The 14,074-nt window shown below is 32.6% G+C and overlaps 1 protein-coding gene across 1 annotated transcript in view; it reads right to left on the bottom strand.

Annotated features, from left to right (window-relative positions):
- The window catches only part of LOC134835260 (uncharacterized), an 82,866-nt gene that overhangs the window by 22,069 nt on the left and 46,723 nt on the right, over nucleotides 1-14,074 (bottom strand). The window contains exon 8 of the mRNA XM_063850132.1: nucleotides 7,338-13,616. Within this exon, the coding sequence (XP_063706202.1) occupies nucleotides 7,338-13,616 (6,279 nt within the window). The remainder of the gene's footprint in view (nucleotides 1-7,337; nucleotides 13,617-14,074) is intronic.

Here is a 14,074-nt window from a genome sequence, read left to right on the forward strand (position 1 = left end):
ATAAAGCGTATTCGTGGAAAGTAATTAAAAAATATGTTTGTTGTCGTCCACGGGAATACTTTTAATCCCCTGAATGTGTGGCAGGAAAAGGTAATTCGGGAAAAGTGCATTTTTTGACAGCTTTATGCAATTTAAAATTGATTAAATATTGCCTTTCTCTTCCTCCGACGCATTAATGGAATGGTGACAACCTTTTCTCATTGTAAAGAAATAAAATTTAAAACAAAATTAAATCATTTTTAAATAATTTTTTGGGCCCTTAAATATGGAAGGAACTATTTTTAGTCAATTTTAACTTTCTTTTTTTAAATTTTCAGTAAAAAAATTTTACAGTTTAAAAATTTATTTCAAAGAAAATTATTATTCATAACTTTCAAATTAATCAAATTTTTTAAAAAAGTCAATAAAAAATTTTTTCTTCAAATTCTTTAAAAAATTGATTAAAAAAAAAAAATTAACTTTTTATTTTCAAAAAGAAAAAAAAAAATAAAATTTTTATTTTTTTATTGAAAAAATGTTAAATTTAAAAATTAAAACTTTTTATAAAATTTCAAATTTTTTCAATTTTATTAATTTTAAAATCTTTAATATTATTATAAGATAAGAAATGAGTTTTAATTTTTTTTCTAAAGTAGAAATAGATTTGTGTAAATTATGATTTAAATTTAAAAGTTGTGAATCGCTACTTTCTTATGAAAATTTGTTATCAGTTTTAATCGAGAAATTTATTGAATTTATCCCTTTTGCAATATTTTAAATTATTAAATAAAGTTAAAAATTTGTTCATGCAATTTTATTAAGATGGAAACTTTTTTTGCTTATTTTTCAAAAATTCTTAAGTTTAAAATTATTTATAATTTGCAATTTTTAAAATCAAAAATCAAAAATGTTAAAATTAAATTTTTTTTAACAAAAAAAAAAATCATGCTTTAAATCTTTTAATTTGTTTTCAAAAAATTCATCTGTCATTTAAATTTTAAACAAAAAAATATAATTTACATTTAATTTTGCATCATTACTTGTAGATGATGTAACAAACACTATTTTTGATTCAAATACAAAGCTTATTTTTAACAAATTCTCTCGTATACACGTACAAATCGTACACGCTATAGTGTTCATAATGCGTGAAAGTATTTGAAAAGCTTATTTTTTGACAAAAACCATTCATTGTTGCAAAATTTCGTTTTGTCATTAATCAAGGTAAATGAATTTTTTGAAAAATGTTTTTGTCAAAAAAATTATTATTAAAAAATTTTTAAAATTTCAAATTTTAAATTAAAAAAAAAAATATTATTAAATTAAAAAAATCTTAAATTTTTAATCAAATTTAAAAATTTTTCTGAAAATCAAAAATTCAATTTTGTTTCAATAAATTAAAAAAAAATAATTTAATGGAAAAAAATTGAAAAATACAAACTTAAAAAAAAATGTTTTTAAAATAATTTTGTGATTTTATAACAAAATCTACAATTGAAAAGTCAATTTGGAACCCGAAGAAAAAAAATTTCTTTGATCTCCACTTGAAACGACTTAAAATGGACAAAAAATAACCGATAAATTTCCCACTGCCAGTTTTCATCCACTTGAAAATTTCTTTAAAAAACTTTTTTGCGGCGGATTAATCAAAACTTTTTAAAACGCAAAAATAAAATTAATAAATCGAACAATTTCGCAAGTCAATAACATCTTAAGCACCGTCTACCAAAAGTTGTTTCGTGTCAATAATCGACAAATTTATTAAATTCGTTCCCTTTTGCAAATCAAAAAACTGTAAAATCGTTTGAAAAATAACAAAATAATTACAAATTCGTTCATGCAATTATTATTAAATTGATTGTTCGAAACTCGTTTGTTTGCTTATTTTTCATTGCTTTCCCAAATTAAATTAACACAAATTAAAATAATATCATAGAAATGTGCACCGCCGCAGCTTGAGACATCAATGCCAGATAGCGCTGTATGTGAGACTGCTCCAAATTCCCGTCAACAGCACAAAAACAGCCGTCATGCAGCTCATTAGTTGGAACTCTATTTAAGTATCTGTATTTCGCCACATTACTTGGTAATCATTGCGAATCGTGTGTGTTTTTATGGCAATTGTAGCAATGCACAAACAAAAAATAATTATTACGTATTTCTGCACTCGTTATTTACTGATTTATTTAGCAAAACAACTACTTGTAGATGGCATGTAACCAAACACTATTTTTGAGGTTGTTTGAAATACAAAGCTTAAAATTTAGTGTAACTGTGGGAGGAAGTTGATATATCTCACAGCAAAGTATTGACAGGTCTCACAGAGGTACCACGCACACAATGTCATCGAGATGTTGCTAATTAATTTTCCATGAAATGTTCGTTTGAAGAGTCGTTCACATCTCTTTTCGAATCAAGGTTGAAGGCTTTGACATGTTTTTTGTTTGTTTCCTTCCGTCATTCAGGGGCGTTGAGATTTAAGTGTGAAAAAAGTTTTGGACAATTTTTTTTAAAGAAAAATAAAAAAACTAGAAATTTTCACAAATTTCGTAAAATTTTAAATTAATAGGGCTTTAGGAGGAAAAAAGATTGTAAGATTTTTGTTGAATTTTCTGCTTGTTTTTTGTTTCAAAAATTGATTTTTAATAAAAAAAATAATATTAAAAAAATGAAAAATATTGAAAAAAATATAAAAACTCCTTTCGAAAAAAAATTAATTTAAGAAATTTTCTATATTTTTTTTATATTTTTTTTTTATCAAAAATCAATTTTTGAAACGATTAAAAAAACAAAACAAAAATTACAAAAATCTTATAATTATGCATTCTTTTCCTCTTAAAGCCCAATTTTTATCCAAGATTTCACAAAATTATTGAAATTTTTTTCATCTTTTTATTTTTTTTAAATCATTATTTTTAATTAAAATAAAAGCTAATAATTCAATTTTTTTCTCTCAACGTCAAATTTTCATTGAAAATTTTACGAAATTTTCTAACTAAATTTATTGCATTTGTGAAATTAAAAAAATGCTGATAAAAATATGAAAACCCTCCATTTTCTTTACAAAAAATTAATTCACCACTAATAATTTTTGATTTTTTTTTCAACTTTTTTTTGAATAATTTAATTTAAAAAATGCATTTTTTTTTATTTTTTTAAGTTTTTTTTTAACTTGTGAGTGCCATCACTCACGGTCCCAGAAAGGCTACATTTCTATTTCTTTATTCCTTTGATCAGCAAAATGAAACGAAATGATTTTGTAAATCATTTCTTTTTCTTTTTTTTTATATTGTGAGCATTTACAACACCTCCAAAATAACTATTGGACATGAAGCAAAACTCATCGTTTTTTGGATTTTCCACTGGACTCTTGTTTGTTACGGTAAGATTTCGATAAATTCAATCAAATGTATTTTCAAATGACATAAAATTACGCAAAACTAATCATTTTAGGAGAAAACATTATTGAAAATTTCCCCTGATTTTGATTAACTAAAAATACTTTAAAATACCGGAAATAGCCTCAAATATATTTTTCATACAAAAACTCTTGAAAAACCTTCTGTTAAAGTCAAACCCAACTAAAATTTTGTATTGCGAAACATTTTTACATCGCAGTGCACTCATAACGCTTTTAAGGTTATAAAAAGAAAAAAAAAATACGGGAAATAAATTTTTCGCCCACAAAAAATTATACGACACGCAGTTCTTGATATTTGAACCGAAAAGACTTTCAATTCATCGTCAGTGCATGTTGTAATAAGTTCAAAGAGGTTATTCGATCATTATGATATAAGTTCACGTTAGTTAAGAAGATTATGTGTCGAACGCACGCATTTCATCTTCATTCGGACTCATTGATTTGTGTTTGATGCGATTTTATGTATGACTTCTTTTTCGTCTTCTACTTCTCTTCTTTCCTACAAAGTAACACAGATATCAAAAAAATTTACTGCGTCGAAACAATGGAGTTCCGCATTATGGGTAAATGTGTGAATTGTAGATGCCGAAAACATTTTTTTTTCGAAATAAACTAATTAAACATGCACGTTCGGTACATTTATAGAAAATTTTTATTGTTGTTGTTAGAGCTATTCGATTCAATTCATTTCTAGTTTTTTTTTGTTTGTTAATTATTTAAATATGTTCCAAGATGTAAGACCCCGTTAGAAAGTTCTTTCCAGCTATTTGTCACGAATCACCAAAACAAAAATCAATTTTAAGAAATTTTCAATTGAAACGGTAAAACTCCATGTTTCAAGTTGTTTGTCATAAGACGCGCGAGTTTGTCTCACGAGTACATTTAACAAGTACAGGTACAAAAAAAATTAAACGTAAGAATTTCATTCCGTTAAACGTACATTTGTATGTATACAAATGGCAACAACAATCATCAAGATCATCATCATCATCTGAATAATTTACTACAGCGTACTGACTCCGGCAGGTTGATGACTCATAATTTGATGTTATTTTTTGCCGTTGTTACCCAGTGGGACGGAATTGTTTTTATTATCTTTAAGGTTTTGAAAATTTTTAACGCTAAAAAATCATTTTACATTTATTCGTTTTTTTTTTTTTTTAGGTAATTTTTTAATTAATTTAATTCAAATATTTAAAAACATAAAATATAAAACTAAATTTTAAAAAAAAATTCTTAAAATTTTCTTTGAGATTTTTTTTTATTAATTTAAAAATTTAACCGAAAATAGCCTAAAATGTATTTTTCATACAAAACCTTTTCAAAAATCATCTGGAGCAGTCTGAAACTTTGTATTGCGAAACAGTTTTACATCGCAGTGCACTCATAACGCTTTTAAGGTTACAAAAAGAAAAAAATACGGGAAATAAATTTTTCGCCCACATTACAAACAAAAAATTATACGACACGCAGTTCTTGATATTTGAACCGAAAAGACTTTCAATTCATCGTCAGTGCATGTTGTAATAAGTTCAAAGAGGTTATTCGATCATTATGATGTAAGTTCACGTTAGTTAAGAAGATTATGTGTCGAACGCACGCATATCATCTTCATTCGGACTCATTGATTTGTGTTTGATGCGATTTTATGTATGACTTCTTTTTCGTCTTCTACTTCTCTTCTTTCCTACAAAGTAACACAGATATCAAAAAATTTACTGCGTCGAAACAATGGAGTTCCGCATTATGGGTAAATGTGTGAATTGTAGATGCCGAAAACATTTTTTTTTCGAAATAAACTAATTAAACATGCACGTTCGGTACATTTATAGAAAATTTTTATTGTTGTTGTTAGAGCTATTCGATTCAATTCGTTTCTAGTTTTTTTTTTGTTTGTTAATTATTTAAATATGTTCCAAGATGTAAGACCCCGTTAGAAAGTTCTTTCCAGCTATTTGTCACGAATCACCAAAACAAAAATCAATTTTAAGAAATTTTCAATTGAAACGGTAAAACTCCATGTTTCAAGTTGTTTGTCATAAGACGCGTCGGAGAAACACGTCTCTCACGAGTACATTTAACAAGTACAGGTACAAAAAAAATTAAACGTAAGAATTTCATTCCGTTAAACGTACGTTATGTATACAAATGGCAACAACAATCATCAAGATCATCATCATCATCTGAATAATTTACTACAGCGTACTGACTCCGGCAGGTTGATGACTCATAATTTGATGTTACTTTTTGCCGTTGTTATACCCAGTGGGACGGAATTGCTCTTTATTGAGAATAAGGTTTTAAAAGTTTTTATTAAAAAATTTTTACAAATTTATTTTTTACTAAATGCCCGGCGCGTTGCAAAAAAATTAATGAATGTGCCCCGTTTAAATTTTTGCATTCTTGGAAATTCTTATCTTTTGAAATTAAATTAGATTTAAAAAAAAATTGTAAAACATAAAGCCAAAATTAAAAAATAAAATAAAAATCAATAAAAAAAAATAAATAAATAAAAAAATAATTATAATTATAAATATAATAATTATATAATTATAATAATATAATAATTAATTAAAAATTAATAAAATTAATTATTTAAAATTTTAATAAATTTTAAAATATTTTTTTTTAAACAAAACTAATTGTACTTTTTATTTTTCATTAATTAAATTCGATTTTTGTAAAATTAATACTTTAATTAATTAATTAAAAATAAATAACTTTTTGGAAATCATTATTGTCTTTGAAATTAAAAATTTGGGAAAATTTGAAATCCTAAAAACCATTCAAACACTATTTCGACTCAGTGAGTTCAAATGCGTTTAATTTAATTTTTTATGTTAAATTTTTTCAAATTTTTATTTTCAAAGACAATAATTCTCATGATTTCCAAAAATGTATTTATTTTTAATTAAAGTATTAATTTTACCAATTCGAATTTAATTAATAAAAAATAAAAAGTACAATTTATTTAGTATTGTTTTAAAAAAAATTATTTTAAAGTTTATTAGAGCTTTAAATATTTAATCTTATTAATTTTTAATTAATTATTATATTATAATTATTTTTATTTATTTATTGATTTTTATTTTATTTTTTAATTTTGAAAAAAATTAGGGCCTTATTTTTTATAAATATTTATTAAAAATTCAAGGCGTTAAAGAAAAGCAATTTCATCCCACTGGGAATGTAAGAAAATGTACAAACATCATTTTACACACCGGAAAATAATTCAACACTTAAATGTCTTTTTGAGTTCAAAACTTGCCTTGAAACGAGGCCTTTTTATTATTGGTTTAATTCATAAAATAATAACAAAACGCATTTTCATTTATGAATTGAATAAAGTTGTTGTCTTTCGACAATCGATTGTTTTATCTCAAACTGTGTTTTCTATTTATTTATCTAAAAAAACACTCAAAAGCGTTCCGAATGTCTATCTGGCCTTGTTACGCTTTTCAATTGAGTTTGATGTGCTATGTGCCCATTTTTTATTTTCGTTTTTGATGTAAAAACTCAAATAAAGTAGCTTTACTTTTAAATATGTACCTGCATATGGCACAAATTAATATGCAAATTTTTTGCCGGGCAACGAGGGATTTCATTTTATGACCGATGGAACAAAAATAAAAAAATTCTGGTTTTTGTTCTCATGTACGGCTTTAATCCGGTTTTGTGCACAATTTCTTGTGTTTTAACACGAAATTTGTCGTAAAGTTTGCAAACAACACGCCGAGCAGGTATTTAACAAGAAACCGACTCAAGGTTAGAAAGTGTTGATTTACGATGAGCAATTATTTAGAATAGTAGCTTTTTTTTAAAAGAGCGCGCTTGAGACTTATTATCATAAGTAATGTGTCTGTGATGATATGACATAATAGTAAACATGCGTTGTTGGTATTTAAATAAAAGAGAAAAAATATGCAAATTAACTCACCTAACGATTGATTCTGTATTTTGTTACGTCGATCACGTCTTTGAATGTACATGGGTTGTAGACCGGGAGCAGACATTGCTCTTTTTGGTGCGGTTGGTGGTGGTGCTGCTTGTCGATTGAATCCAGGTGCACGGAAACGCGCACTTTTAACGTTATTTTGCAGGATTTGATGCACACTTTGTGATTTTTGCATTCCACTTGAAGCGGATTGGACGTTATTCGTGGAGGATGACGAGCCGGAAGACAATCGTGGCAGTGAATTTGTGCTAGCTGGCGTAATATTGTGTTGCAAACTACGTGGCAGCGTCGAACGTGATGCTAATCTCGCTTCTGCATCGTCACTCGACTCATCTGTGTCACAATTTGTCATACTTGAACGACGGCGTTGTGTCGTCTGCGGCTGATTTGATCCCGTCCACAATTTTGTCGATTCGAGATCGTCGCCGCCAATACTGCCACAACTACGAACACGATCAAGTTGCTCGCGACTCAAGCTTTTGTAGTTGAACAAGAGATCGCCAGCTGATCGACGTTTAGCGGCAAGAATTGACGCAGGCGATTGACTATTTTCGAGTGTCGTTAATTTCGTACGGGAATCATTGGGCGCCAGAAGAGCCGACTCAAAGCTACCTCTCCAGGAAAAGCGTTCGTAGTCGCTTTGTTCGCCGCGTTCCTCGCCACCAATGTCGCTCGTACTCGATTTCAATTGATGCACTTTCGATTCGGCCAACAGCAAATCGTGACTTTTACTCCGAGACAAATTCATAAACTCATCAATTTTATCGTTGTTACTTTCAGATGTGCTGTCGTCATCTTCGGTCGTTGTTGCGGAAATTTTCTGCTGTAATTTCCGATGATAACGCGTTGCTGAGCGAGGCGACGAACTGGCAAGAGATTCACCACTGCTCACTTCATGCATAAGTGCAACAAGACGTGAGCCAATGTGATTTATTACTTTGGCAATCAACGGTGGCGAATTGTTAATACTCGGTGGCTTATCGTCACTACTGTTGCTGAGTTTACTCAAGGAAGCAACTAATTTTTGATAGACAAAAGCCGTTTCTTTGTTCAAGCCGTGCGCTTCGTCGATCAACAATCCACCGTCACCGATATCGCCTTCCTCGTCGCCCACCGTTGTACTTGGATTCTCAAATTTATTGATGATTTGTTGACAACTCGCAGAAATTTGTTCCTGCAATTCGCTTTTCTTTCCGGAAATTACGCCATTTTCCAAATCAGAGCTTGTGTAATCCGAGGAATCATATGAGTCGGACCACGTATCTTCGCTACTCAAATATTCGACAATCTCACGTACTTGGTCATCACGAATGCCAGGCACAGTTTTCATAAGACGCGTTAACTCACTTTCAAAATATACGAGTTGCGGTGGCTTGTTACGAGCTTTGAAACGTGCTACTGGAGTTCCTGTTTTGGGAGAACTCGTTGCGCTCAGAACAGGTGTGGAATTTCTCGAACTGTTTGCCATGTGATGTGCATTAGCACTGGCAGCGACTAAAGTTTTGAAAAATTGTCTCATTTTGGACATCATAAGGTTCGTTTCTTCATCAGAGCTCCAGTTATTAAAACTATCTTTACGGGATAAAGGTGGTAAATTTGGAGCTTTCGTTAATTGTGGACTATTTGACTCGTTTTCCTTTATATCAGACTTCATCTCTTCTTCTATTTCTTCCAATTCAATTTTCAGTTCTGGTGATTTCAAGACATCTTCGCTCTTTAGGAGATCGTCGTTGCTGCCTATGAAACCACTGTCACGACTTGTTTGTTTTCGTGAATTGACAAGATTTGGTGGAAGAAGTAAGAAGTCTTGTTGAGGGGTTTTTCGTTCGTCTTCATCGGTTTTATTCGCTTCATTTGTTTCTTTCTTGCTGCTGACAATTTGACTTTCGTCAGTCATCGTTTCTACTTTCTTCGCCATCTTTTTCTTTCTTTTTGCCGTGTCATATGACATTTCACTTTTCTCAAAGTGCAGCGTATTCTCGTCACACGTATCTGTTTCCGACGAGTTATTTGATTCCGTAACGAGATTTTCCTGGCTTTGTCGATTATTTTCGGCATCTTCTTTGGCAAGTAAGTTATCGAGAGAGGAACTATGTGAGCGTCCTGTGCCCCGGGCACGAACAAGTCTTTTACGCCGTTGCTCAGGACTCGAATGTCCTTCGGAGTCACTTCCAACACTGCCACTTCCATCAGAGTCGCGATTCTCGGACTTGAATCCCATAAAGCCAGTAAGGAAATATTTTTCAAGGCGTGACGAAGCCATGTCTGAAGATTCTGTGTTCTTTGGAGTGCTTGAGAGTTCTTCTGTCGGTCCTAGCGAGTCTAAGCCCTCGCTACATAAACTACTTGTTTCTGAGGGAGATTCTTCTCGCGTTGGAATTGTTTGAGGTGCTGAATGTCCCTCAGCTAGACCATAGAAGAAATATTTTTCGAGTTCTGATGCAGACATTCGATTCTTACGACGCTCATTCGTGATGCTCTCCATATCGCTCTCTTCGCAACTTTCTTCGATAATCGTGTGCAAAGTAAAGTCAATGGACACGCGATTATATCCGCGCAATTCTTCCTCACGATCGAGAGCAGCCATTAAGGAGGCTTCCTCACTCGAATCCAAGTCGGAATCTGTTGCGGTCGTCGTTGCAAAGTCTTCCTCGTCTTGACTAATTTCCTCCACCCAGGAATCATCGTCTGCCAATCCGTCTTCGAGGCAAACAACCGCAGACAAAGTATTCGCGCCCGTCACTACCGTAACATTTTCACTGGTATTGTTACTTTCACTTGTACTACAACTATTGCTTGTATTATCGAGACTACTCATATTTTGCATTATTTCACTATTATCATTATTATTTGTTGTATTTATTGCACTTACATTCTCATCATTATTTACATTTTCATTAATTTTCGTATTATTTGCACTAACATTGGCATTGCCATTTTCACATTCATTTTCTTGCTTTTCAATAGTTGTAGTAGCACTATCATCATCTTTGGTTATATTATTAGATGTTATTTTTACTGCGCGACGCGTATACGGCTCACAATTTTGCTCGAGCGATAGTGTAAAGTAGCCAGCTAATGTATTTTGACTGGTTTGATCGGGCGTAGGCGGCGAACCAGGTTCCCAATTTGTATGTTTTACAATAACTGTATCATCTTGATCTGTCACGACATGCGTCGTATCTGACGTGACAATACTCACTTGAGATTGTCCTGACAAATTGCCATTATTGTTATTGCGTGAATTTTGCGTGATCATTACAAGGCTTTTATATTTGTTGTTACTATTGTTGGTCGTTAAGTTAAATTTCTGCGGAACATTGTCTGAGACGTGTTTAACACTCGACAGCTCGTTTGTATCTAACACTGTTGTAGTGATCGTGTTCGTATCGGACCCTCCGTTCTCCGTATTCTCTTGTGTGCTTTTCGTACAAATATCGCTGTATTGTATAAAGTTCTTGCATGTGTTGGTGTTGCAACCTTCGTTAGTTACTTTACAACTTTCACAGGTAAGCACGTTGTCGTCGTCGTCGTTCGTGTATTTTAAAACACCTGGTTTAGTGTATGTACGATCACCACTAAAGCGTAACTCGTGTTGTCTGTCTGTATTTTCGGCGCAGGTTGTATTTGTGTTGACGTCATAGTTTCTGCTAACCTGTGTTGATGTTGCTGCCGATGCTGCTAATAAATTAAATGCACTTTCGGTTTTCAATGCATGATTCGATTGCATAAAACTGGTTGCTGCGCCATCATTGATAATATCAACAGACATCGATGACTCGATCGAACATAACGTCGTGTCGTCTGCATCTTTGAGGATGGATTTTCGGTCCATTGTTTTATCTTCGAAAATTTCTAGTTTGTCTGTGAAACTTTCTAGACTCGAGGGCATAACCATATGGCTCATATAATCCATGTTGTTGTCCATTTCACGTGATTTTAGATAATTCACCACTTGAGTAACTTTTGTTTTTTCAACAGATGAACGATCATGGAGGTCAGAACTAATGCTCGCCTCTACACAATTACTCTTTACATTTTGCTGCACGTTATTATCATCATTATCCGCATCGCTTCTAATTAACAGTTGTTTTGTTTGAACATCAAACGACGATGCCAATGTACTGTTACTGCGAGTATTTTTTATTATTATTTTTTCATCACGAACAAAGGAATCTTCTTGATTCATCACGTTGTCTCCAGTAATAAGCTCATCATTATCAGCTATCGATTTGACATAATTTAATTTTATCGCAGTATCATCTGTTTCCGCAGTAACGACGACAACATTACTTTCCATCTTTTGCGATGGCAATTCATCATTGTCTGATAAATTTTTCATATAATTTAATACAATACCACAATCTCGATCGATATCGGTGTCATTATCACTGGAATCATCGTCATCGTTACTGGAATTGGAAGATTGTGTGATGTTATCGTCGGAGGAAACGTCATCGTTGCGGTTTACGACAAAAACTTTTGTGAATCTCTTGGATTTTCGACGATCAACGACGGTACCAGTGTCATCGGTATCTGTTCCAGAATCAGAACTACGTTGATCCATTGCCGAGCTATTACGCGACGTCGCATCAGATTCGTCTTCCATGAGATTCGAGGCGAGAGAGGTACCGATAATGTCATAACTTCGTTGCACCGGTGTCTTGAGCGAGTCACATAAACTTGTTTCGGAATCCGTTTCTGATTCTTGATCCGACGAAAAGATGCTCTCAGACACCAAGTACCCCTCGTCAGGTTCTTGTGTATTAATTTTACTAATTGTAATCATTTCTTCGTCCGTGACGTTAGACGGTTCTTGTTCGACTACAAGACTTGAATGTTTAATTAAATTAATGTCACTACCGGTCGCGTGAATGGACGAAACAACACTACTATTATTCTCTCTGTTCTTCTGCTTTATTGTTTCCACTTGCATGGCTTCTTTTTTGTCCATTAACGTACAATCGACGTCGTCGTTGCGTACAGCGACTTTTTCAACGTTATTATTGCGATTGTTGACGCTTTTATCATCGCGCTGATTGTTCAGGTGTTTTTTGTTCGGCGTTACGATTGTGCCATTATTATCTTTTTCATCAATTTTATCACTGATAACACTGTTTTTGCTAAACTTATCGCTCTTTATCATGTTGGATGCACAGGCGAGTGTCTCATTTACGACGGCACTTGCGAGGCTTTTTATAGTTTCGTATTTGTCGTCATCGCTGCAACATAGTTGTTGGCGTTCACCTGTTTCCCTCATGAATAAACTTAATTTATTCTTATTTGTACAACAATTAGTGGAAGTTGTGCTTTGCTCAACGGTCAAGCCGGTACTGACTAGATCTGTATTTGTGTAATACAAAACTCTGTCGTCGTACACTATGGAATCATTGTTGCGAAACGCCGTACCTGATGTGGTTTGTACGGGTTGCTCTTGAATATCTTTTTCTTTACACTCGTTTTTTATTGTTGAGTGTTGCTGGTGCATTTGTGTGGGTGAAATTGTTAATCGTTTGGATGAGTTATTATGTCGTGTGTGTATTTTATTATGTTCGTATTGTTTATGCTTTTGCTGCTGTTGCTGCTGCAACAACAAACCAGTATTTGCATTATTCCATAAATAAATTTGCTGTTGAATTGCCTTTTGCATATTCTCCGTATCAAGTGCATCCTCGAGCAACAGATGTTGATTTTTTTCCGTAGTCGAGTTAAGCGGCACAATTATAGGAACTGGCACAGGAATTGGGACATATTGCGTTGTGGTCCCACAATTGCATGTACTTCCTCTCCGCGTAACACACGATTTTCGTTTCTTCTTTGCTCCATAAAGGTAATCGTCGGAATCGTACTTGATGTATTTCGCTTCAATGGGTTCCTCGCTATCACTTTCTTTCACAGTTGGAGACTCACTTAGGCCGCGTCGTGTCAAAAGCGGCGAGTTAAAAGGCGAATCTTTCGGTTTGTTGTTATTAGCAATGACACCTGTCACGAAGGAGGCATTTGGTGCACCCGGCTCAAAGTAATCCCAGTCACATTCGTCCATGGAGATACTGTTACACCCAGATACTGGCGAAGATGTCGTTGAACTGGCATCGTCCAACTCCTCTTCTTTACCCGACGAGTCAGAACTGATAAATACCAATTTATAATCATCACCACAACTGCCATAGAGATCATTGTCATGTACTTGCTGCTGCTGCTGCTCGTCTGTCATAACCGAACCACTAAACAATGAAAGTTTCCGGTTCCGTTGATGTTCACCTGTATTCAATTTGATGCACTAATTAATTGGTTGCACTCACTTTTTATGCTCATTCATTATATTTTATGGTTAGTCATACATGCCAAAAAGCTACGTTGTTTTTTGTTGTTGTTAGTAAATTAGTTTGTCTACAATTGTCACCGCACTCCTTGTTAGTTTGCTACATTTTAATTAGAGTCCTTGCATTTTTCGGTGCAAAAGAGAGAATTTTTTAATAAGCAAGATTTAAATTTTACACAAGTCATGAATACATTAAGCCATGGTTGGTAGTAATTCTAGAACAAAAGTGAAAAGTGAGCTCCAGAACGAAAAATTAGCATTTATATTACGAAATAAATGCTCTCTTGTTTACATTTTAAACTTTTTTTTTCATTTTTGTTTTTTTTTGTATTTACAACAACAGCCTCCACCAACACCGAGTTAACAATAACTCCTACTCCTCATTATAATAAACATG

The sequence above is a fragment of the Culicoides brevitarsis genome, chromosome 3 (assembly GCF_036172545.1).
Source record: "Culicoides brevitarsis isolate CSIRO-B50_1 chromosome 3, AGI_CSIRO_Cbre_v1, whole genome shotgun sequence".
Taxonomy (NCBI): domain Eukaryota; kingdom Metazoa; phylum Arthropoda; class Insecta; order Diptera; family Ceratopogonidae; genus Culicoides; species Culicoides brevitarsis.